This window comes from Bidens hawaiensis, unplaced genomic scaffold (assembly GCF_021521415.1).
Source record: "Bidens hawaiensis isolate Kalapana, Puna unplaced genomic scaffold, B.hawaiensis_p1.1 tig00032033_1, whole genome shotgun sequence".
In the NCBI taxonomy this organism is placed as follows: Eukaryota; Viridiplantae; Streptophyta; class Magnoliopsida; order Asterales; family Asteraceae; genus Bidens; species Bidens hawaiensis.
Genome location: NW_027495418.1, coordinates 116480 through 138139, shown reverse-complemented (window position 1 = coordinate 138139; position 21660 = coordinate 116480). Strand labels below are relative to the sequence as shown.

Here is a 21660-nt window from a genome sequence, read left to right as displayed (position 1 = left end):
ATTAGGATTTTAAGTTATTGTTTTATTCACCTACTCATTCGTTAGCCCGATTCGTGGTCTAGTACTAGATTACTTTTGCTTAGAATTTTAAGCGAACTTAACGTTCAGCGAAGTTAACTTGGCGATCTTATCAATCAGTGAAGTTACTTAGCATTTTAAGCGAACTTAACGTTCAGCGAAGTTAACTTGGCGAACTTATCAATCAGCGAAGTTACTTAGCCAGCGAACTTAGTCAGCAGGCGAAGTTATACAGTAACAACTACGGCGAACTTATGCAGGGATTATGTAAGGCCCCGTTACCGGTAACCCTATTTTCGTGTTGGATTTACTCATAAACACAGTTCTAAATATCAGAGTTACTTAAAACATTTAAGCGGAATATAAAACTTTCATAAAACATTACAATATTTCATAACTTGTCTCAAAACATCCTTTGTCTTTCACATTTAAACATTAAAATTAAAACATCATAAGTCTTCAGATGCCAGACTCTTGTTCAGTGCCATGTGTCTCCTCAAGCGAGCTGCCTCATCCTACTCACCTGCGTGCATACTAAAAGTCAGCTACGCTGAGTGAGTTCCCGATAATCACATAATCATACCATTCACATAACATTATATTCTTTCATTCATACTTTCATACTTTTTAATACTTTCTTACTTTCTTACTTTCATACTTTCTTACTTTCTTACTTTCTTTTGTATTAACTTACCTTCATATCTTACGTTATAAAGAGCATTACGCCCTACATTCCTCGAGTATTATTAGGGCTCGGTACCCTCTTTCCTCGAGTATTATTAGGGCTCGGTACCCTCTTTCCTCGAGTATTATTAGGGCTCGGTACCCTCTTTCCTCGAGTATTATTAGGGCTCGGTACCCTCCTTCCTCGAGTATTATTAGGGCTCGGTACCCTCTTTCCTCGAATATTAGTAGGGTTCGGTTCCCTAGTTCTCGAATATTAGTAGGGTTCGATTCCCTCTTCGTTACCATACAACCATACCTTATACCTCGAGTATTATTAGGGCTCGGTACCCTTTCCGTAACCATACATTATCATTTCTTTCTTTTCTTATCTTCATCACGTTTATGCACATAAACATACATAACATACTTACCTTATACATAACGTTACAACCTGACAGTACGTGCAATATCCGAAGATCGTTCACGTATCATCAAGCAATCATTCATACATTTCACATTATCCACATAAGCATACACTTATCTCTTAGGATAAGTGTATTAACAAACATATTGAGTATGCACACAGCCCCGAAAACATAACACATAAATGGGGCTAGAAACTCACCTGAACACGGTTACGTTCAACGTTAATCGTAATCCCTTTCTTCAGTTGTGCACGGCTGACTGTATAACAAGTATACGTATCAATTAACTATCACTTCTCATAATGTATTTCTATCTTTATATGACCCACAACGAACGGGGGTCCGGGGGCAGCGCCCCTGGCAGCGGGGTCTAGGGGCGGCAGCCCCTAGCAGGGTCCAAGGGGCAGAGCCCCTGGCTGGGGTCGAGCTGCCAGGTCAGCTTGGAAAAATTTTATTTCCATCAACTGTCTTAACACATTTTTCATTAGGTTTTTAATTTATTTTCTAATCGAACTTGGCTTTAGGCGAAGTCAAACCTCAGGCGAACTTAGCTTTAGGCGAAGTTAAACCTCAGGCGAACTTGGCTTTAGGCGAAGTTAAACCTCAGGCGAACTTGGCTTTAGGCGAAGTTAAACCTCAGGCGAACTTGGCTTTAGGCGAAGTTAAACCTCAGGCGAACTTGGCTTTAGGCGAAGTTAAACCTCATGCGAACTTGGCTTTAGGCGAAGTTAAACCTCAGGCGAACTTATCATCAGGCGAACTTAGCTTGCAAGCGAAGTTCATCAGGCGAACTTAGCTTGCAGGCGAAGTTCATCGCTTGAAAGCGAAGTTGCCCAGATGAAGGCGAAGTTGCCCAGATGAAGGCGAAGTTGCCCAGCTGTCCGCTGTTTCGGTTTCTGATCAACATTTCGGGCGATTTTAACACCCTTGTTAAGGTTCAATACCACCCACTACACTTCCCGACCATTTTCGGTCGTTTATACACTAAAAGCTCGGATCTTTAAACTTCCAAGATCAAGAATCATACCTTTTGAGCTTGTTTGGATCTCGTTTATCTTGGTATCACCACTAATCTTTCTCTCTTACCCGGACCTCGCTCGATCCTTCCTTCTTTCTCGGCCCGGCCGGCGGCGGTTTTAGGTGTGCTTGGTGTGTGTGTATGTGTGTGTTTAGGAGAGTGGGGGAAAATGAAGATATTTTGGGATTTTGGGGGTATTTATATCCCTGAAATCCCATTCTCATTTAACCCATCTCAGTTAATCCAAGTCCAAGACCCGCTCCTTCCCCGACATTAATCAATTACGCGAAATCACTAAACATAACTTCCTTTATTCATCATTAAAATTTTAGGATCTTACAGATTAGCTGCAGGCGAAGTTGCCCAGCAGCAGCCACTGTTTGACCTTAACCTCCCATAACCACCTCCGTTTCAGCCGGTAACCCTTCGATATGGTGTTAACCATCCCCGCGAACAGTCCCATGGTCATTTTCGGGTAAAACTTGGCCCAGAAAAACATAAAGCTTGGACCTTTCGGCTTAAACGTTCAAAACTAGATCTTAGGGTTCCATTTTAAACGAGCCGTTTATGTTAACGGGTTCATTAGGTTCGTTTTATCATCAAGTTCGTTACTTTCCGTTTCACTTAGACCCGATCTATTACTGTTTCACGTTTCAAGACTAAACGTTCATAAAAACGTAAACTTTAAAGGTAAAGGACACACCTTTATTCGTTCGGTTGGTCACGTTTTGCTCGGTTATCTTGTATCTAGCTTGTATATAAGAGATCTATTGCTATCGATGTTCGTTGGTCGTTTCACCCTCTTCCTCTCTCTCAGCCGTATGTAGTAGGATGTGTGTGTGTTTTTGAGTGTGAGGCAATTATGGAAAGATAGAATGAGGATTAGGGTTTTAGAATGGTTTAAGGAGGTATTTATATCCCCTAAAGCCCATGGACCTGAGGCTCATTCCCCTTTAATCCACCAATTAATCCAAGTCCATGATCTTTATTAGTACTAATTAATTATTTAGGCCCAATAACTAAACGCGACTTTCTTTTATTAAATATGAAATTTTAGGATGTTACATCCCGTGTAGTACACGGGCCTCAAACTAGTGCATATATACATGCATATTATATATATAGTTTTAATAATATGTTAATGAAGTTTGTAAAGGTTTTTTGTTGTGGTAAAAAATTGGGTTTTTTGAGAGAAGTTTAGAATCTGACGTGGCGTTGATGTGTCGGTTTGTGAATGTTTGTTGATGTAATTGCTAAATCTGGTCATTCTCATTAGTCAAAAATCCTTCATTTAAACACCTATGTATCTAGTTGACGATTATGGGTTTGGATAACTTTAAGGATCAATATAGTTGATGATATTAATCAACATCCTTAAATACTAAATACTTGTAACGATTTATTGGTTCGGTACCGGTATCATTGAAAATACAGAAACCGAATGATACCAAGACCAAGACCGGGGGTATACAAAGGGTTTTTTTTTTTATTTTGAGTTATGATTTTTTAATGGTACCGGTACCATTGAAACTACAGAACTGAATGATACCAAGACCGCGCGCGCGTGTGTGGGGGGGGGGGGGGATAAAAGGGATTTTTTATTAAAAAAAATTAGGGGTTTTTTAGGCTACAAATCCTCTCTTTATACTGTAAATTTTCCTAAATCCGATTAAATAACCTTTTCAAATATAAACACTATATCCATGTTAAAATATTAATTACCATATAACCTTTTGTATTTTATTCTCAATTCACAAAAATTGTGCAGATTATTACGTAAAAACACTTCTTCTCCTTCTCATTCTCATTATTATTTTTATTATTTTGTTTTTATTAACAAACAATATAAAATTTGTTTCTCTCTAAAACCTATTTAATAAGGCACTCTCTCAAAAGCGATTATAGAAGAAAGAATGTATTTCAAAGTAATAAAAAAAATTTATTTAAAAAAAACAAACAAAAAGTCGTTTTAAAAATATAAGTAAAAAAAATAACAAAATGACAAACAAATTTTTTTAAAACTGTATTAATGTAAAACTTGTGTGTGGGGATATGTTTAACAAAAATAAATGAAAGTCAGTAAGTTTAGCATCACCCTTTATTTAGTCATTTGGTACTAATCTTGCTATATGTGAATGTAAAAAAGATCAAACTAACAAAGATTTAAAAAGTTAATTAAAGAAGCATTGATCCCACACGGTTTAACAACTAAAAATGAAATCACCCCCCCCCCCCCCCCAAAAAAAAAAAGATTACTTAGCTTGGGATTCTTGAATTGGTTGATCTGCCCCTTATTTTGAGTTACGATTTTTAATGGTACCGGTACCATTGAAATTACAGAATCGAATGATACCAAGACCGGGGGGGAGGGTAAAAGGCTTTTTTTTTAATATGAGTTATAATTTTTTTAACTATTTTTTTTATTTTTATGGTTTTTTTTGGCTACAAATCCTTAAAACACTTCTCATTTTTGTCTCCCTTGAAACTGTAAATTTCCTAAATCCAATTAAATGACCTTTCAAATATAAACACTATATGTTAAAATAATAATTATATAACCTTTTGTATTTTATTCTCAACTCACAAAATTTTTGCAAATTATTACGTAAAAACACTTCTTCTCCTTCTCATTTTCATTCTCATTATCATTATTATTTTTAACAAACAATATGAAATTTGTTTTAAAAACGAAAATCATCTATAAAAGCTATTTAAAAAGACACTCAAAAGCGATTATAGAAGAGAGAATGTATTTCAAAATAATAATAAAAATTTATTTAACAAAAAAACAAACAAAAAGTCGTTTTAAAAATATAAGTAAAAAAATGACAAACCAATTTTTTCGAATTGTGTTAATGTAAAACTTGTATGAGGGGCTATGTTTAACAAAAATAGATGAAAGTCGGAAAGTTTAGCAGCACCCTTTATTTAGTCATTTGATGCTAATCATGCTATATGTGAATGTAAAAAAGATCAAACTAATAAAGAGTTAAAAGGTTAATTAAAGAAGCACCCCATACGGTTTAACAAAAGGCTTTTTTTTTAATATGAGTTATAAATTTTTTAACTATTTTTTTTATTTTTATGGTTTTTTTTTTGCTACAAATCCTTAAAACACTTCTCATTTTTGTCTCCCTTGAAACTGTAAATTTCCTAAATCCAATTAAATGACCTTTCAAATATAAACACTATATGTTAAAATAATAATTATATAACCTTTTGTATTTTATTCTCAACTCACAAAATTTTTGCAAATTATTACGTAAAAACACTTCTTCTCCTTCTCATTTTCATTCTCATTATCATTATTATTTTTAACAAACAATATGAAATTTGTTTTAAAAACGAAAATCATCTATAAAAGCTATTTAAAAAGACACTCAAAAGCGATTATAGAAGAGAGAATGTATTTCAAAATAATAATAAAAATTTATTTAACAAAAAAACAAACAAAAAGTCGTTTTAAAAATATAAGTAAAAAAATGACAAACCAATTTTTTCGAATTGTGTTAATGTAAAACTTGTATGAGGGGCTATGTTTAACAAAAATAGATGAAAGTCGGAAAGTTTAGCAGCACCCTTTATTTAGTCATTTGATGCTAATCATGCTATATGTGAATGTAAAAAAGATCAAACTAATAAAGAGTTAAAAGGTTAATTAAAGAAGCACCCCATACGGTTTAACAAAAGGCTTTTTTTTTAATATGAGTTATAAATTTTTTAACTATTTTTTTTATTTTTATGGTTTTTTTTTGGCTACAAATCCTTAAAACACTTCTCATTTTTGTCTCCCTTGAAACTGTAAATTTCCTAAATCCAATTAAATGACCTTTCAAATATAAACACTATATGTTAAAATAATAATTATATAACCTTTTGTATTTTATTCTCAACTCACAAAATTTTTGCAAATTATTACGTAAAAACACTTCTTCTCCTTCTCATTTTCATTCTCATTATCATTATTATTTTTAACAAACAATATGAAATTTGTTTTAAAAACGAAAATCATCTATAAAAGCTATTTAAAAATACACTCAAAAGCGATTATAGAAGAGAGAATGTATTTCAAAATAATAATAAAAATTTATTTAACAAAAAAACAAACAAAAAGTCGTTTTAAAAATATAAGTAAAAAAATAAAGAAATGACAAACCAATTTTTTCGAATTGTGTTAATGTAAAACTTGTATGAGGGGCTATGTTTAACAAAAATAGATGAAAGTCGGAAAGTTTAGCAGCACCCTTTATTTAGTCATTTGATGCTAATCATGCTATATGTGAATGTAAAAAAGATCAAACTAATAAAGAGTTAAAAGGTTAATTAAAGAAGCACCCCACACGGTTTAACAAAAGGCTTTTTTTTTTAATATGAGTTATAATTTTTTTAACTATTTTTTTTATTTTTATGGTTTTTTTTGCTACAAATCCTTAAAACACTTCTCATTTTTGTCTCCCTTGAAACTGTAAATTTCCTAAATCCAATTAAATGACCTTTCAAAAATAAAAACTATATGTTAAAATAATAATTATATAACCTTTTGTATTTTATTCTCAACTCACAAAATATTTGCAAATTATTACGTAAAAACACTTCTTCTCCTTCTCATTTTCATTCTCATTATCATTATTATTTTTAACAAACAATATGAAATTTGTTTTAAAAACGAAAATCATCTATAAAAGCTATTTAAAAAGACACTCAAAAGCGATTATAGAAGAGAGAATGTATTTCAAAATAATAAAAAAAATTTATTTAACAAAAAAACAAACAAAAAGTCGTTTTAAAAATATAAGTAAAAAAATAAAAAAATGACAAACCAATTTTTTTGAATTGTGTTAATGTAAAACTTGTATGAGGGGCTATGTTTAACAAAAATAGATGAAAGTCGGTAAGTTTAGCAGCACCCTTTATTTAGTCATTTGATGCTAATCATGCTATATGTGAATGTAAAAAAGATCAAACTAATAAAGAGTTAAAAGGTTAATTAAAGAAGCACCCCACACGGTTTAACAAAAGGCTTTTTTTTTAATATGAGTTATAATTTTTTTAACTATTTTTTTTATTTTTATGGTTTTTTTTTGCTACAAATCCTTAAAACATTTCTCATTTTTGTCTCCCTTGAAACTGTAAATTTCCTAAATCCAATTAAATGACCTTTTAAATATAAACACTATATGTTAAAATAATAATTATATAACCTTTTGTATTTTATTCTCAACTCACAAAATTTTTGCAAATTATTACGTAAAAACACTTCTTCTCCTTCTCATTTTCATTCTCATTATCATTATTATTTTTAACAAACAATATGAAATTTGTTTTAAAAACGAAAATCATCTATAAAAGCTATTTAAAAAGACACTCAAAAGCGATTATAGAAGAGAGAATGTACTTCAAAATAATAAAAAAAAATTATTTAACAAAAAAACAAACAAAAAGTCGTTTTAAAAATATAAGTAAAATAATAAAAAAATGACAAACCAATTTTTTTGAATTGTGTTAATGTAAAACTTGTACGAGGGGCTATGTTTAACAAAAATAGATGAAAGTCGGTAAGTTTAGCAGCACCCTTTATTTAGTCATTTGATGCTAATCATGCTATATGTGAATGTAAAAAAGATCAAACTAATAAAGAGTTAAAAGGTTAATTAAAGAAGCACCTCACACGGTTTAACAACTAAAAATGAAACCCCCACCCCCACCAAAAAATAAAAAAAAGGTTACTTAGCTTGGGATTCTTAAATTGGTTGATCCGCCCCTTAAATATATTTATTTGATTCGGTTTATAATTATACATGTTTTTACTATGCCATACTGAAGAAACATGGATCTAATTCTTTCAGAGTTAGATCCAATGAGTCCACAGGGTATGGGTTAAACAATTCACCAAACTAACAATACGAGTCTGATCTCCCAAGTTCAATGACAAAAACCTGCAAAACAACCACCGTGAACTCGTTACGGGAAGAAAAAGAGGGAGTCTTCCCGTAACCACCCTCCGGCGTGAGAATAAGTACAATTCCGATTGAGAGAAAATACTTAAGTATTTTGAGTAGATAGTGAGGAGTGAATGAATACCTTGTGAAGATGACTCAAGGTATTTATAGCCGAAGGATGGGGGGATGTGATTGATCCAACTGTCCCTTTCTAGAAGATGCTTTCGTAACCGCCTGGACACGTGTCCGCATATGATAGGGCGAGCTATATCGGCCATGTGCATGGTTGTAACAACCTGGACACATGTCTATGCGCGATAGGAAGAGCTATTTTGGCCACGTTCATGGTTGTAACAACCTCGCTAGCTGTCCTTCTTCTATTGGCTGTTACGTCTCGTGTTTTCCAAGAAAGAATCTTGGTAAATCTTTTAGAAGGGAGTTGGTTAATTACAGTTGTCATCTGACGTCACCTTCTGGTCATCTTTGCGGGTGGGAATAGTACCCTGCGGATGACTTCTGGGGGTGAGGGTGTCAGGATCCTCCCGCACATAATCTCTAGAGCTTGTTATCATTCTTCCACTATTTTGAGTTATGCGGGTGGTTTATATGCTTCGCGGGTGAGTTCTGAGGGAGCCCTCTTTCACCCGCAGGTGGTCTTTAAGGGTTCTTGGGTCTTTTTGGTACCCTATACCTCTATACATACAGAAAACCGTTTGGTTTTTGATACATTTTAAACCTATATCTTAATGAAAATTGACTAGAAAATTAAACCCAACTATGAACACAATACACCTAGTTACAATATTAAAACGTTTAAAAAAAACAAAAATTACTTAATTTTAAATATCGTATAAACAAAGGACCCAAATGATAATAAAGCCATTTATATAATCCGTGACTAAACCTTTCTTCAGCCGTTCATCTCCTCTTCGAACTTCCATAGAGCCCTAGAGGTAAAGTTAATTATCGTAAACTCATAACTAATATTTGGAATCAAGTCACGTACTTGTTTCTTTCTAATTCATTGCCAAACTTTATGGTTTTGTGTGTGTGTGCACACGTTTTTGAGGCAGCAATTGTGTGACCTAAGTAAAAACTAGGGTCTAATAGGCTGAAATTTGGATCCATGGACTACAAGAAAATACAAAGTATTAACTTTTTATGCGTTTTGAATGTTGTTTACATTTCATTGCACTAGGTCTAGAGTTTATGGCTATAAATAATGCATTAGGGATCTAATGATCTATGGTTCATGTAATATATGTATATTGCAAGGATGGTCTTTTCCAATCAGAAATTACACATTGTTCACGTTGTAATATCAGTAACACATTTGGTCCTTTTCCAGTAAATGGATCTAAATATCAGTTTAAGTTAATGTAAATGAAATGACCAAACTCTTTATCATTATATTAAAACATCGGTTATTGGTGTCATTACAATTATGCAGCATTTTCTACAACAGTTCTAAGATGGAGGATCAAGGATTACCTTTGGATAGAATTAGCAACCTTCCTTCGAATATAGCGATAGCAATTCTTACTCTTATGCCAATAAAAGATGCGTTCAAAACAAGTATTCTATCTCAGAGCTGGAGGTATCATTGTGTAGATATTCCAAAACTCACGTTTGATTATACGTTTCATGCATCCGTCGCTAGAAACTACACATGTAAAGGTGCACATATTGTTTATCTGATCTTGTTGCTACACCAAGGCCAAATACTCGACTTCTCTTTTGTTAATTTCCGTCAACAAATTAGTAGATGGGAGATTGACCAGATAATAATTCACCTATCACGGAGGGCTGCTACATTGAAGAAACTTACCCTTTGCATCGACTTACGTGACCATAAGCTATCTTTGGCTTTCTTCAAGTTGCAACAACTGATGTTTTTAAAACTCCAGGGCTGTGTGTTTCAACCTCCAGTAACCTATAAAGGGTTTAGTAAGCTGGTTACCTTATCATTTAACAATGTCTGCATAACAGCGGAAGTTTTTCAACGGTTTATCTCCAGTTGCCCACTACTTAAGGACTTCACTCTGGTATGACCCGATAAGAATTACTATTGTCGAAAGGGTTAATTGCATGAACGACGCTCACACTTTTGAAATAGTTTTAATTAAGGTAGTTTTGAAATCACGCCCTACTTGCGGTGCACACATATAATGTACATATGTGTGGGCCGTCGGGTGGGCAAAAGTGAAATTGCATTAATTTTGACGTTATTTTACTAATTTCGTGAAAATAACGTTAAAAGTGGCGGAAGTGGCGGAAGGTTAATCAGGCATCATGTGGTGGCGTTGATGGCCGAAAGACATTGGTACATGCACCAATCAGCCGGTGTCCTAATGGTTGAGTGTTATGTGCCTTATGTCCAAAGCTTGATGCAAAACTACTATCGAGCCGGGGTCTCACTGGAAGTAGCTTATCTATTCCTATGGGGTAGAGGTAAGGCTATTTATATCTTATCCTCCTCAGGCCCTACGATAGCTTTGCTATTGGTAGAATTTACTGAGTACGATGATGATGATGATGATGTAGTTTTGAAACTTTCGAGCAAAGGAAGAGCCAGATTATCATTTTAACATGAATTAACTTAAATCGACTTTTTTGAAAGTCAGAACAAAAACGATATTATTTGAAATAAAAATTGGGTTAAAGTTGGTTATTTTTGTTCACAAAATGCAATTAACTCCTTGATATATTTGCTTCAAAATTCTGAACTTTAATATGGGTGTAATGCAGTTTGGAGATGAAAGTCATCTTACAGGATGTTGGAATTCTAACATACTAGAGTGTTTATCTTCGATTGACCGTCTGTGTACGAGTTCTTACCCCATTAAGGTGATGCATATTACTCCTGGATTATAACTCATACCATTGCTACACAAGGAGGTATTAACCAGGGCCGGCCCTAAGAATTCACATACCCTGGCCGAGCTGGAAAAATATGTCCTTTAAGCCTTAACGAACTAAATAATGTAAAAGATTTTTTTAAACGAAGAATAAAATTATAGTAATAAACATAACAATATAGCAAAATCATGATATTAAAATGAGTTAATGACCCAAATAGGCTATAAAGTGTTTCGGTATTATTAAATAGTGGACTAATAATATTTTTTAAATTTTTTGTGCCCTGACCGGACGTCCTCTGGTATATTAATGCTGTAAAACTAATTCCTTATTTTGGATACAGTGCTTTGCTAAAAATGTTATTCCACAAAAGCTACCAGCCCCTCTAATCCTCAAGCATCTTCATTTAGTCGGAGCGTCCATTCTGAGAGAAATCAACTTATTTTCAGCTATTTGCTTGGTTATATGTAGCTCTCCAAACATAGAGACATTTATAATGGAGGTATAATATTGCAGATAATATATATATATATATATATATATATATATATATATATATATATATATTGTTGTTTATTTGTTTCATATACTCTAAAGTAGTTTGCTTAATGCTTGTTAACATATGCAGCATATGCATATCCCAGACAGATTGATCACACAAGCTGTGCCGCAAACTGCGATTAACGTTACTGATGAGCAATGGGTTATCTTGCATCATCTGCGTTTAATAAAGATGATAAACTTCATCAACAGGAAGGCAGGAATGAATTTTTTGAAGCTTATGTTAGCCAAGTCACCAATGCTAAATGAAGAAACACTAATCGACCCCGGGCAGATTACGGATAATCTGGGGGTTAAATAGATGTTTCCCATGAGGGGTTAGACCCGGCAAAGATGGTTCTTCTGATAACCTGCAAAACATACACCGTGAGCTCGTCACTGAGAAGGGGGGGTACCTCCTTGTGACCACCCTCCGGCGTGAGAATCAGACTAGATTGCTCTTGAATATAAGTGTATATTAAGAGATTGCTAGAGCAGATATCAGGTATAAGATGTAAGATACAAGATAAGATAAGATGATCATACCATTTGGGGTATTTATAGCCGAAGGTAGGTTTCCAAGAGGGTATAGCCGGTTGAATAGTATTCCTGTTCTACCAACTGTGGCCTACGCACGTGCCATGCCGGTAGTTGGTGGGTAGGCAGCGGCTGACAGTGACCAGGCCTGCTGTGTACTATTCCTTTTCCACCAACTGCAGGCTATGCACGTGGTATGACAGGAGTTGGTGAGTAGGTAGCGGCTAATAGTGACATACAGTACAAGAGCATGCTGCTCGCCATACTGTTGTCAATGGGCTGTCGTATCTCTGGTCAGATCTTTTGCCCATACCTCGTCAGGTACAGTACAAAAGATCTTCCAGTATCGTACGGACTGGCTCATTTGGGCGGGAGTATTCCCCCTCCCGCCTTTGTGCGGGATTGTTCCCGGCTTTGCTCATTCCTTCAGGTGACTACTGAATTATTGAGAGCTAAGTGCCTTGTGCGTGTAGCCTTGCTGTGCGGGTGGCCTTCCCTGATGGCTTGTATCCGCAGCTGCGGGAACAGGCGGAGTACTTCACCATTGGGAGGCATTTCCTGCGGGAACAGCTTGCGTACTGCGCGTAAGGACGTCACGTCTCTGAGCATGGTGGGTCCTGCGGATCCAGTTGGTTTCTGCGCAGACGTCTCTCTTCAAGGTGAGTCCTGTGGGTCCAACTGGGCTCTGCTGGGACCTACCTCTTCAAGTCCCCCCAGTCCAATGTTCTTCTCATGAGTGTTTAATAAGTGAGGTGAACTTTTGGACTTAAGCAAAGGGTTTTTGAAAATGGTTTAGTTTTAAGGTTTTTCATGGGGATTCTTCCCGCGGAAGTCCTTATGTCACTTGCAGAAATTCCCGACTTTCCTGCTTGATCTTTGGGTATGATGCGGGTAGGTCTGTAACCTCCTCGCAAGTCAGGAGCGTTGAGTCACACTTGTGTGGATTCTCCATGAGGTTTTGGTAGTTTTGAACATAGTGATCAATTATGTTAAAACCACCAATTCCATCTTGAAGCTTCAAACAATGTAGTTCTCGACGTTCCCGCTATGCGGGGATGTTATTTCCGTTTCCGCAAGCATTGCCCAGAAGATCCTTCTTGGTTTCAATTCCCTGCGGAGCGCTAGGTATGTGAAGGGTTTTGCCATGACACTGTACCCGCACTCGTCTTACGGTTACTTTACTTCCAAGGTATTCCTGGCGTCAATTCCCTGCGGGTGCTAAGTATGTGAAGGGTTTTTGCCTTAACACTGTACCCGCACCCGTCTTATAGTTACTTGGTCGCCGAGGTATTCTTGGCTTCAATTCCCTGCAGGTGCTAAGTATGTGAAGGGTTTTGCCTTAACACTGTACTCGCACCTATCTTACAGTTACTTGGTTGCCAAGGTAAGGGGTATTTTCCCGCTTACTTTTGAATCTTTTTGAAATTTTGAAATTCGAAGAGTTGGTGAAATGATAAGAACAGTCCAAACTGTTGAAACGTCGTCCGACGGTTTCTTCTGACTGTGTCAGGACGTGCAGGAAGTTATGGTGACGTGACAGTACATGGTCATTCCAGACGCTTTTTCAGGCGCGTGGGCACGATTTTTCGGGCGCGTGGCCGCGAAATTAATGGCACGCGTCCTTTCAACAGCTGTTGCCAGCTTGCTCTTTGCCACGTGTCATAGTTTCATTGCACCTGCGATTTCTCTCTCTTCCGCATTAAATTCATCGCATTGATTGCGATTAGTATATAAAGGGGGAGTGGGTCATTTGTAATCCACACTTTCACTTTTCTCTTCATCTTCAAAACGATTTCCGGCGAATACTCACCTTTTCAGTCGAGCATTCTCTTGAAATCGTTCTCTTCTTTCATACCTGCAAGATGTCTTCTGCTCATGATCTTGAGGCTACAGCCGAGGAGGCTGGGGTGTACGCCGAGAACCAGTCATCCACGTCCGACAAGGATGACAAGAGTACTGCTGGCGAGTGCCAGTGTGCTCTGCCTGTCGATCTAAATCAGTACATCGTCAGGAAGTTCATGCTCGAGTCTTTCGAGCCTGAGTTTCCCGAACCTCACCAGACGGTGTATGATGCCCCCAGAGGCAAGATCGGGGTATATGCCGCATTCTTTGTCTATGGGAATCTTAGGTTCCCCTTGACGAAGTTTGTGTACCGTGTTCTGGAGAGGCACGGTGTACACCTGACAGAGGTACACCCGATGGCGATCGCGAAGATTCGCCACTTCGAGTGGGTGTGCCGGATTCTGGGCGTTGAGCCCTTCGTCGACCGCCTGATGACCTTCTACTCTTGGAGGTGCATCCAGGGGTGGTATACTCTGATAACCCGGATCAAGGGTTTGAAGATTTGAGCAACCGAGCGCAGTCTTCGTTCATGGAAGCGGGAGTTCTTTTATATCTCCGCTCGCGCCATCCCCCTTGCCATGAAGTTCAAGAATGGGCAAGCACTCCCCAGCCTTTACGCCTCCAACTACCAGGAGGCGGAATGGTTCTCAAAGATTTCCCGAGTCCAATCTCCGGTTTACCGCTTTGCGGAGTCCGGGATGGTGATGCTCGGGATGAGCCGGGTGTGGAAGGATGCGGAGGCGCAAAAGATCCCGATCGTCCTTGAATACGGTTTGAACTCTGTCCCTTACGGTATGCTTCATTTCTTTTTGTTGATTTAGAATCTCTTCTAACTTCTTTCCTGTTTATTTTCAGAGGGAAACGATTTGCAGTCTCTCCTGCAGCCGCGGGAGAGTGATGGTCCCGCTCGGATGGGTACTCATGCTCTCGATGAGAACGAGTTGCCCATCTTGGAGCAAACGAGGGATCGGTTTGTGGAGGTCTACCCGCCAGGCCACCCTATTCTGAGCGCCACGCGGCCAGGTAAGGCGTTATTCAACCCTCGACCTCTCAATGCTGAAACCTCTGCTGGAATTCCTCTAATTTTGTCATCTTCTGATGAGGAATCCGCAGATGGTCCTCCGTTGGTGCGGAAGAAGAAGGCTGCCGGCGGGAAGGGAAGGCAAAGGTTGCCTCCACTGCCGATCCGGTGCATCGGTCTGATTCAGAGACCGAAAGCGAGGAGGTTGCGGGGAACCCTGGTGGTGCTAAGACCACTGCTCCGGAGGCTGAGACGACCGTCACCTCCGAGCAGCCCAGGACAACGACGGTGAGCGGCGTTAAGAGGCCGGCTCCATCGGGTTCGTCCCCGCCTGTTCGCACTTTTAGGCTCAAGAAAACCCGTAAGTACAAACTTCCTTTATTTTTTAACTTCATATCTTTCCGCCAATATACTTATATCTTCTTTGTGCAGGCGTGGATGCTACCGCATTCCAGGGTGGAGCGGGGAGGAGCACCTCCGGACCCATGACGGTAGGTTTGGTCAACCTACATGAGGCGATGACCCAGGCGGCTGCGCCTGCTTCAGTTGTTGGTTCAGTTGCTCACCCAGTTGAGCCAACTGTTCCAACTGCGATGACATCTCCGCCGGCTGTCAGTGCCATATTTACTGAATCTTTCACTGAGCCGGCGGTGACTATTTCTGCGGGTACCTCCGCAGCGGCGACCACGGTTGTGAGTTCACCTCCGGTGAGTTCACCTCCGTTGGTTTCTATCGCGGCGGCGTCTATGCCTCCGACGTCGGCAGCTACGGCCGATCCTTCAGGTATGCTTGGGGCTTCTCGCCAACCTCTGCCCCCTTCCCATCTGCCTGACCTCTTGGATGGATTTCCCTTGGGTTCAGGTGATGGGTTTGGCGGCTATCGGCTTGTTGTCGACCCTACAGGTGCGTAGGGTTCTTTTGGCCTTTTTTTTTTTTTTTATATCATCTTTTCCTAACTGCTTTTTGTTTTTTGCAGTGTCGGATTCCAATGAAGTGTATGTTCCACGATGGAACATCCGCCGAGGAACAACCCTTCGCACGCCTGTGGAGTGCGTGGAGTGGGCTCGTCACGCAGCTCCCAGTGGTGCGTTGGGGGAAGCAATGGCTAGCTACCAGGAGGGTAGGCTAACCAATGAGCTTCGGATTCTCCTGGCCCGGATGCAGCCGCGCATCGAGCTGCTTTGTCGAGAAAACGACAAGTTAAAAGCAGCTCGTATTCAAGAAGTAGCTCATGGGCGGGCTGTCCGGGAGGAGAACAAGAGGCTTACCGCAGTGGCTGCGGAGAAGGAGAAGGCCTTCAAGGCCCTTGAGGTTGATGTTCAGGCCCGTCTCGAGGCCCGTTCCAAGGCTGCCCAAGCTGTTAACGAACAGCTTCGGCTGGCTAAGGAAACCGCACGGAACGCAACCGAGAGGGCCACCAAGGCTGAAGCTGTTGCTGAGCCTCTACGCCTCGAGAATAAGGAACTTAAAGCCAAACTAGAGGCGCTCCAACAGGCTCATGATGCCTTGGCGATGGAAGACGCCAAGAAGCTCCAAGAGATCTTGGACCAGAGGGGCGTGCTTGACAACACCGAGCGGAAGCTAAAGGGCGTTGAAGAGGCTGCTGCAAAGGAAGTGTTGCTTGCCAACCTCAATAAAAGTGAAGCCGAACGCGCCCGTAACCAAGCTCAAGCCGCCCTCCAAGAGGCTCTGGTTGCCAAGGAATGGCTTCTTCGAGAAGCGTTGTCTCAGGTAAGCTTAACTTCATAATGTCTTTACGCTTTTCTTTGTAAATAGAAAAGGTTTTGATACTTGTATTTTTTCTTTTTGTAGGTTGTGCATCGGGTTTTCACGGATACGTCTTATGACGATGCTATGAGCGCAGCCCTCAACGCTTCTCATGAGGATGGGGAAAAGGCCGGCTTCCTGCTTGGTCTAGGGTTCGTTGAGAAAGGCATCCCGCCTTCCAACTTCCCTTTATTTGATGTGGATACTGAAGCTGTATATGACCAAGCAGTGAATCAGTATGCCGCCTTCCCGCATCCGGTGGTGGAGAAGGTAAACGAAGTTGCCGCTGCTGATGATGGGCTAGCTATCCTTAAAGCTTTCCTTGAACCGCCACACTCTACTGATGGTGCGGGTCCAAGTGGAAGTGGTCCTGAAGCTTGATCCTGAAGATCCCTTTCCACCATTAGAGTAGATTTTTATTTTTGTATAGCTTCTTTTGTATGCGGGTATGTACCCAGCAATCTTTGTAATATTTGAATTTCGATGGAATAAAGATTATTTGCCAATCCCTTGCCTTGTTTATTTCACGCATATTCTGATTTAACTTAGCAATTTCTTTAGTACTTAGATAATTTAACTTTTCAACGTGGTAGATAATAAGTTAAAGTTTTGCGTCCTCTTTCATGATTGTGCGGATAAGACCGTCACTTGCACTTAGTAGGATGGCTAAACTTTACCTATATCTGACCCGCGTGGAAGTTTTCCTCATCTTTTCCTTTGAAATTTTCTAAGTGTTTAGAATAAGTTAACCTTTGAACGTGGTAGATAATAGGTTGTAGTTTTGCTTCCTCGTTCGTGATTGTGCGGGTAAGACCGTCACTTGCACTTAGTAGGATGGCTAAACTTTACCTATATCTGACCTGCGTGGAGGTTTTCCTCATCTTTTTAGAAATTTTCTAAGTGTTTAGAATAAGTTAACCTTTGAACGTGGTAGATAATAGGTTGAAGTTTTGCTTCCTCTTTCGTGATTGTGCGGGTAGGACCGTCACTTGCACTTAGTAGGATGGCTAAACTTTACCTACATCTAACCTGCGTGGAGGTTTTCCTCATTCTTATGTTAGAAATTTTTTAAAGTATTTTGAATAAGTTAACCGTTCGACGCGCGGTTGTCAATAGGTTCGGTTTCCTCTCATGATTTGTGCGGTTAGGACCGGCACTTTCATTTAGTGGGATGACCAAAGTTTACCTATGACTGACCTGCGTGAAGGTTTACCGTTTTTTGGGTTTATGCGGGTTTTGCCGCCTTCCCCACGCAACGACTTTCCACGTAATTATGCGGTGAGTACCGGCATCAGTGTTGAATAAATTAACCGTTCGACGCGCGGTTGTTAATAGGTTAGTGTTCAGTTTCCTCTATCATGATTCATGCGGATAGACCGGCACTTTCATTTAGTGGGATGACTGAACTTTACCTTTAACTGACCTGCGTGAAGGTTTGCCGTTTTTTGGGTTTATGCGGGTTTTGCCGCCTTCCCCACGCAACGACTTCTTTCACACTTATGTATGCGGTGAAAACCGGCATATCCGTGTGGAAAGTTCATAAGTATAAATGTAAAATCATCAGCGTCGATGTTCTAAGGAGAATCATTTCCATTAGAAGTGGCTCTGGGCCTTTTCTTTACAAATTTGGAATTGATCTACATGCAAACTGTGTAATTGAGCTCCCTTCCATGTTGTTGGGATGAGAGTGCCATCGAGCCGATATGCACCTGGTTCGGGATCTCGTTGTTTACGCAGTATGTAGTCTCCGGCATTGAACCTGCAATTTTATTCGTGTTTTCCCCAGCTGGGGTTCTACACGCATCAGCCTGCTCAGCGTTCGTTACGCCACGAGGTGTGCGAGCGTCCCATCTCTGACAAATGCTTCGACGATGTCCTTTACGTCTGTGCATTCTTCAATGTTGTGGCCTTTTGTCCTGTGAAAGTCACAGTATTTGCTCCGATCAGCATTGTGACGATGTCGGATTATTGGAGCCTTTGGCCATGGGAGCTCCTCAGTGGCGAATATCTCGGTGACGCTTTTGGTGAGTGGCGTCCATCTGGAGTTCTGGTTCGACTGTACGTTATCCCTTCCGCCTAACCGATGTTGCAAGCCGGATGAGGTGTCAAAGTTTACCCTTGACTGCCAAATGCCTAGCTTCCGCTTTTTGTTTAGTCGGGCGGTAAGGACGTTGTCTTCTCTTGTTTTCTGGGTGTAGAGGTTTGTGCTCTGGGAGAGATCTCTACCCAGTTGCTTCTCCGTTTCCGCAAAGCGTTTAGCTGCTGTCATGATGGCATCCCATGTGGATGGCATGCCATCTTTACCCGTTAAGGTGCGGATGAGCTCTGGGTCGTTCGCGCCCTGGATGAAAGCAGCGCGAACAAGATCTTCGCTAATATTACCCAGACTTAGCTTCTTTGAGTTGAAGTGAGTGATGAAGTCTGGCAACGATTCATCTTCCTCTCGAATGCATTTGAGGATTGTCCATTGCTCTTCGGTATACTTTCTTTGTTGGCTGAAGTGTTGGCTAAATTTCTGCTGGAAGTCTTCCCAATCGTAGATGTGGTGGACCGGTAGACGATCGAACCACGCTCTAGCCGCCCCAACAAGCGTCATTTGGAACATGTAACACCACGTAGGTTCCGTCCAACTACTGACGGTTGCCCCCGCTATGAACCTGTTCAAATGATCGTCTGGATCAGATATACCATCGTAAGTGCCGATGTTGGACATCTGTTTGGCACTTTTCGGGACGATTGCTTCCGCAATGTCCCTTGCAAATTTGGACGTTCCCGCCTTTGCAGCAGTTGGTGTAAATGTTTTGGAGAAGTCACGTGGGTTTCCACCTGCGTTTTTTGGTTTGAAGGTTTCTCCAAAACGCCTTCTCGGTTGGGAGCCCGTTTCCTTACGCTTCCCTTTCGCCATATGACGAGGGTTTTTCGTCACTATCGGATTCCTCCGAATCATTGTCCCAGTACTCTCCGAATTCCTCAGGCTGTTGGAGTGAACGTAAGCGTTCATCCAACTCAGCTTGGAATTCTTTTTGACGTGCTTCCGCCCACACTTTAATTTCATCAAGTGTTTGGCGGGGGAGCCTCGTTCTTTGTCTCTCTAACTGGGTATCGGTGAATCCCAGTGAGCGATTATTTACTGCACTTGCCCCAGCTTGGGTAAATGGGGTAGTGTTCGTAAAATTTACTGCACTTGCCCCGGCTTGGGTAACCGGGGTAGTGTTCGTAAAAACTGTGTAGTCGCCGGTATTCCCCTCAGTAGCTGGGGTTGTGGTTACCGGAGTTTCTTTAACCATCTTTCCAGAAGTTTGAAAAAACTGAAAAGAAATGAAGTTCTAGCTTTTATGCACGGATGGCGCCAATGAAGAAACACTAATCGACCCCGGGCAGATTACGGATAATCTGGGGGTTAAATAGATGTTTCCCACGAGGGGTTAGACCCGGCAAAGATGGTTCTTCTGATAACCTGCAAAACATACACCGTGAGCTCGTCACTGAGAAGGGGGGGGGTACCTCCTTGTGACCACCCTCCGGCGTGAGAATCAGACTAGATTGCTCTTGAATATAAGTGTATATTAAGAGATTGCTAGAGCAGATATCAGGTATAAGATGTAAGATACAAGATAAGATAAGATGATCATACCAGTTGGGGTATTTATAGCCGAAGGTAGGTTTCCAAGAGGGTATAGCCGGTTGAATAGTATTCCTGTTCTACCAACTGTGGCCTACGCACGTGCCATGCTGGTAGTTGGTGGGTAGGCAGCGGCTGACAGTGACCAGGCCTGCTGTGTACTATTCATTTTCCACCAACTGCAGGCTATGCACGTGGTATGACAGGAGTTGGTGAGTAGGTAGCGGCTAATAGTGACATACAGTACAAGAGCATGCTGCTCGCCATACTGTTGTCAATGGGCTGTCGTATCTCTGGTCAGATCTTTTGCCCATACCTCGTCAGGTACAGTACAAAAGATCTTCCAGTATCGTACGGACTGGCTCATTTGGGCGGGAGTATTCCCCCTCCCGCCTTTGTGCGGGATTGTTCCCGGCTTTGCTCATTCCTTCAGGTGACTACTGAATTATTGAGAGCTAAGTGCCTTGTGCGTGTAGCCTTGCTGCGCGGGTGGCCTTCCCTGATGGCTTGTATCCGCAGCTGCGGGAACAGGCGGAGTACTTCACCATTGGGAGGCATTTCCTGCGGGAACAGCTTGCGTACTGCGCGTAAGGACGTCACGTCTCTGAGCATGGTGGGTCCTGCGGATCCAGTTGGTTTCTGCGCAGACGTCTCTCTTCAAGGTGAGTCCTGTGGGTCCAACTGGGCTCTGCTGGGACCTACCTCTTCACTAAAGGATGTACATATAGTGATTGGAAAAAATGTTGATATTCATGATGAAATAAAGATGCTAAAAGAACTGTTACGATATCCACGGGCATCGACTAGAGCAGAAATCAGATTCGAGCGCCTTTAATTTTTGGTTTATCGTGTTGATTATCATTCGAACTTGCTGACTTTCTTTCTTGATGTGTCTTTTTGGGTTGTTTATGATTCTAGAGATGGTTTGTAATTGGATTTTTAAACTGTTTGAACATCATATTTAAGTTTAGTGTCTTCAATACATGGTTTTACTGACTAGACTATTCATACATTAGGTTCGGATTATTTAAAACCGTTGAAATGGTTTTAAAACTATTTCGAGTTGTTACACTAGCGAACCGTTGAAAATAGTTGAGACTGTTATTTGCCAATAGGGCATGGTTCGGATTATTTAAAACCAAATTTCTTAAAATGAAATAGATGATTATTGCCACGTGATGTTGCCACATAGATGTTTATTGACAATAGGCGTGCCACATAAGCATCAGACTAACGGATGGTTAACTCCGTTAGTCGTGAACCGTTGATAAAAAATACACTTTTAGTGGGGACCGCCAAGAGTGAAGTTAAGACTGTTATTTTCCAATAGGACGTAGTTGGGATTATTAAAATCCAATTTTCCTAATTTTTACAAGTGTGTTTTATGTCATTACTTAAAATTAATT

General features: G+C 40.1%; 1 protein-coding gene across 1 annotated transcript; it reads left to right on the top strand.

Moving 5' to 3' along the window:
- Positions 1–9516: 9516 nt before the first annotated feature.
- Positions 9517–21089, top strand: LOC143582859 (F-box/FBD/LRR-repeat protein At1g13570-like). Its single transcript, XM_077065337.1, has 5 exons — positions 9517–10111; positions 10815–10913; positions 11269–11427; positions 11554–11727; positions 20964–21089. Exons 1-5 carry the CDS (start codon positions 9539–9541, stop codon positions 21087–21089), a joined length of 1131 nt encoding a protein of 376 aa, XP_076921452.1. The 5' UTR covers positions 9517–9538.
- The last annotated feature ends 571 nt before the right edge of the window (positions 21090–21660 follow it).

Bases quoted from the DNA above. Each gene is read 5' to 3' on its own strand.
- LOC143582859 (XM_077065337.1), top strand. From the start codon at position 9,539: ATGGAGGATCAAGGATTACCTTTGGATAGAATTAGCAACCTTCCTTCG. The intron at 10,914-11,268 runs GTGATGCATATT...TTTTGGATACAG, and splicing joins CGAGTTCTTACCCCATTAAG to TGCTTTGCTAAAAATGTTAT. The intron at 11,728-20,963 runs CTAAATGAAGAA...CCTACCTCTTCA, and splicing joins TGTTAGCCAAGTCACCAATG to CTAAAGGATGTACATATAGT.